At 42.6% G+C, this 2,661-nt stretch overlaps 1 protein-coding gene across 1 annotated transcript in view; it reads right to left on the bottom strand.

Moving 5' to 3' along the window:
- Window positions 1–2,661, bottom strand: part of SPTLC3 (serine palmitoyltransferase long chain base subunit 3) — a 148,947-nt gene that overhangs the window by 54,271 nt on the left and 92,015 nt on the right. Inside the window, exon 7 of the mRNA XM_006921585.2 lies at window positions 2,534–2,639. Within this exon, the coding sequence (XP_006921647.1) occupies window positions 2,534–2,639 (106 nt within the window). The remainder of the gene's footprint in view (window positions 1–2,533; window positions 2,640–2,661) is intronic.

Consider the following 2,661-nt stretch of genomic DNA (forward strand, 5'->3'; position numbering starts at 1 on the left):
TGCTGTCCCAGTTGTGGACATAGCCCTTAAAAAGCTGGCAGCTTCTGCTTTGCTCCTCTTGGAAGCCAGCTGCCATGCTGGAATGAAGCTCTGGCTATACTGCTGAGTGAGGAGTGCTTACATGTAGAGAAAGCATCTCACAGAAAAGAAAAGAAGAGAAGAGGAAAGGAGAGGAGAAGAGAGTTGAGGAGAGGAGAGGAGAGGAGAGGAGAGGAGAGGAGAGGAGAGGAGACGAGACGAGACGAGAGAAGAGAAAAGAAACCTCAGTCAACAGCCAGTACCAGGAATTTAAATGTGTAAACGAGGCCATTTTGGATGTTCCAGCCCCAGTTGAACTCCTAGTGGAATACAGCCCCATGTATGACCCTTAACCAACATCATGTGGAGTAGAAGAAGAACTGCTCAGTTGGTCTAGATAGCCCTCAGTAGCATGAGAAATAGCAACTCATTGCTGCGTAAGCCATTATATTTGGGGGCAGTTTGTGATGCAACGATAGATAATGAAACAGTCCCCATTACTAGTTAAACTTAAGCTGTGGTTTGGTGCCATGTGGGCTTGGCACACCTGGCTCCCCTGTCTTCCTGAGATCATGGTAGGACACAGATTCAGTGTAGCCATTAACAAGCTCTGCTGCCGAAGTGGTTTCTCTATGTAAATGATGGGAATATTTGAGAATAAAATGCTGATAGTCCACTTAATTTCAGCCATGACCAAAGTATTTAAATGCAACTTTCCTTTAGTGGAGCCAAGTTCTATTTGTTTGCAGTTGGGTTCTGTTTACTCTAGTTAAAGGAAATGCCCAGTCTGCTCTCCCTCAGCTGATATGTCCTCCTGCTAGTTCTGGCCTGAATGACAGGTGTTTAGATAAGGGCTCCCCTCCGAGGCCGGCAACTGGCACAAATCACACATGAAGAAAGATCTATGCTTGTGGTTATGACAGCCCAGAGACAATATGAGATTATTTCCTAAAAGTAGTAAGTTCAAGGGCCCATGAGTAGTACAATTGTTTTATAGCAGGGATTCCCAGCTTCAGCACTGTTGACATTTGAGCTAGATAATTTTTTTGTTGTAGGAGACTATTGTGTGCATTGTAAGATGTTTAGCAGCATCACTGGTCTCTGCCCCCTAGATGCAGGTGTGACAACTGAAAATTTGCAAATGTGTCTGAGATGCGGGGCGGGGATGGCGGGGGGAGAAATCACCCTGGTTGAGAATGCTGCTCTAAGGTGATCCCAGAGACTTCATAAACAGGACACACTCTTGGGATAACCTGAGGAGGTCCTGAGAGTGATGCAGAAGTAGGCCTACTAGAAACTTGAAATGCCAACTTTGCAATTCCACAGTAGCTCTGGGAATACTCAGAACACCAAACATTTGGGCATTAAGTACTAAAGAAAAAAAAATGATACTAGGATGATGATGATGATGATGATGATGATGATGATGATGATGATTTTAAATCTGAGAGAAAGCACTCGTTTTTTTCCAAAAGGGATAGACACATTTCTTCTACTGCTTACTATTTATTCAAGTAACAGAAACAGCGTGCATTCCGGGACTGATTAGATTAGCTGGCTGAAAGAAATACTACCTCTGTTCTCAATTCTCCTCTGTAGCGACAATCTTCCTTGTTGGTATGTTAAGTCCTCATTTCCTACCTTTTCATAGTTTTCACTTTTTTGTAATTATTTCAAAGGAAACATCTTCCTCAATTCCTGTAATGTTAGGGTCATTTGAAAATTGATTTAGGAGTGAGTAACTGAGTTACTTTTCCTTGACTCATTGACTAGAGTATCCAACACTTGTTTCTTCCCTCAAGAAGAAACACTTGAGGGAAATTTTATTTCAGTAATGATAATCGATTCACACAGAGAACGAAGCAAACTCAATCACAGCTGCAATATAAAAGCGCAACTTTGTAAGATTTAGTAATTGTTTTGTCTGCTCAGCTTAAAAAGGGTGGGAAAACTCAGGCTAGAGCATACCTTCAGATGCTAAGACCATTTCTCCCTCCCTAACTCTTTATGGAGAATTGCACTCTGGGTTGACGAAAATAAGCAGAATTTTTGCATTCTGATACCAACTACTGGCCAAATTCAGCAAGAAGCTGCAGGTTGGCTGCACTGTCCAGTTAGGGGCTGCTGGGTGCCAATCAGCAACATCTACTAAAGTTGTAAAGGCAAACATTCTGATGTTGAATCCCCCAGTCCCCAAGAGCCTTTGAAACTGTGAGACAGCCAAAGGTAGTGGAAAGAATCAATGCAAGTTAGCAATGCCTTGTGAGGATATTGCCAAAGAAACTTACATAAACATGCCAGCCTCCAAGATGCTTCGCCATATGTGTAGTCATTAATTAGAGAGGTAACCTGTGGCCTGACAGCTCGCATGAATAGCTCTAGCTCAGGCCTCTCCATAATACTATATCTAACTCATTTTTCCCTTTAGCTAACTCATTTTTAGAAGCAAATGATCTTTTTGTGTCAGCTTGCTGTGGGCCTCAGCATGTTCAAATGTTTCTGGTTATTAACATACCTGTAGACGCCCTCCACCAAGATGAGAATCTTTTTCCAAGCTCTGCGGGTTCGAGGCTGGCCGTAGATTATAGCATCTCTCAGGAGCTTCTCGAGGCTTTGCATGTCTTTAAATAATACCAAAAAAAA

The sequence above is a fragment of the Pteropus alecto genome, unplaced genomic scaffold (assembly GCF_000325575.1).
Source record: "Pteropus alecto unplaced genomic scaffold, ASM32557v1 scaffold45, whole genome shotgun sequence".
In the NCBI taxonomy this organism is placed as follows: Eukaryota; Metazoa; Chordata; class Mammalia; order Chiroptera; family Pteropodidae; genus Pteropus; species Pteropus alecto.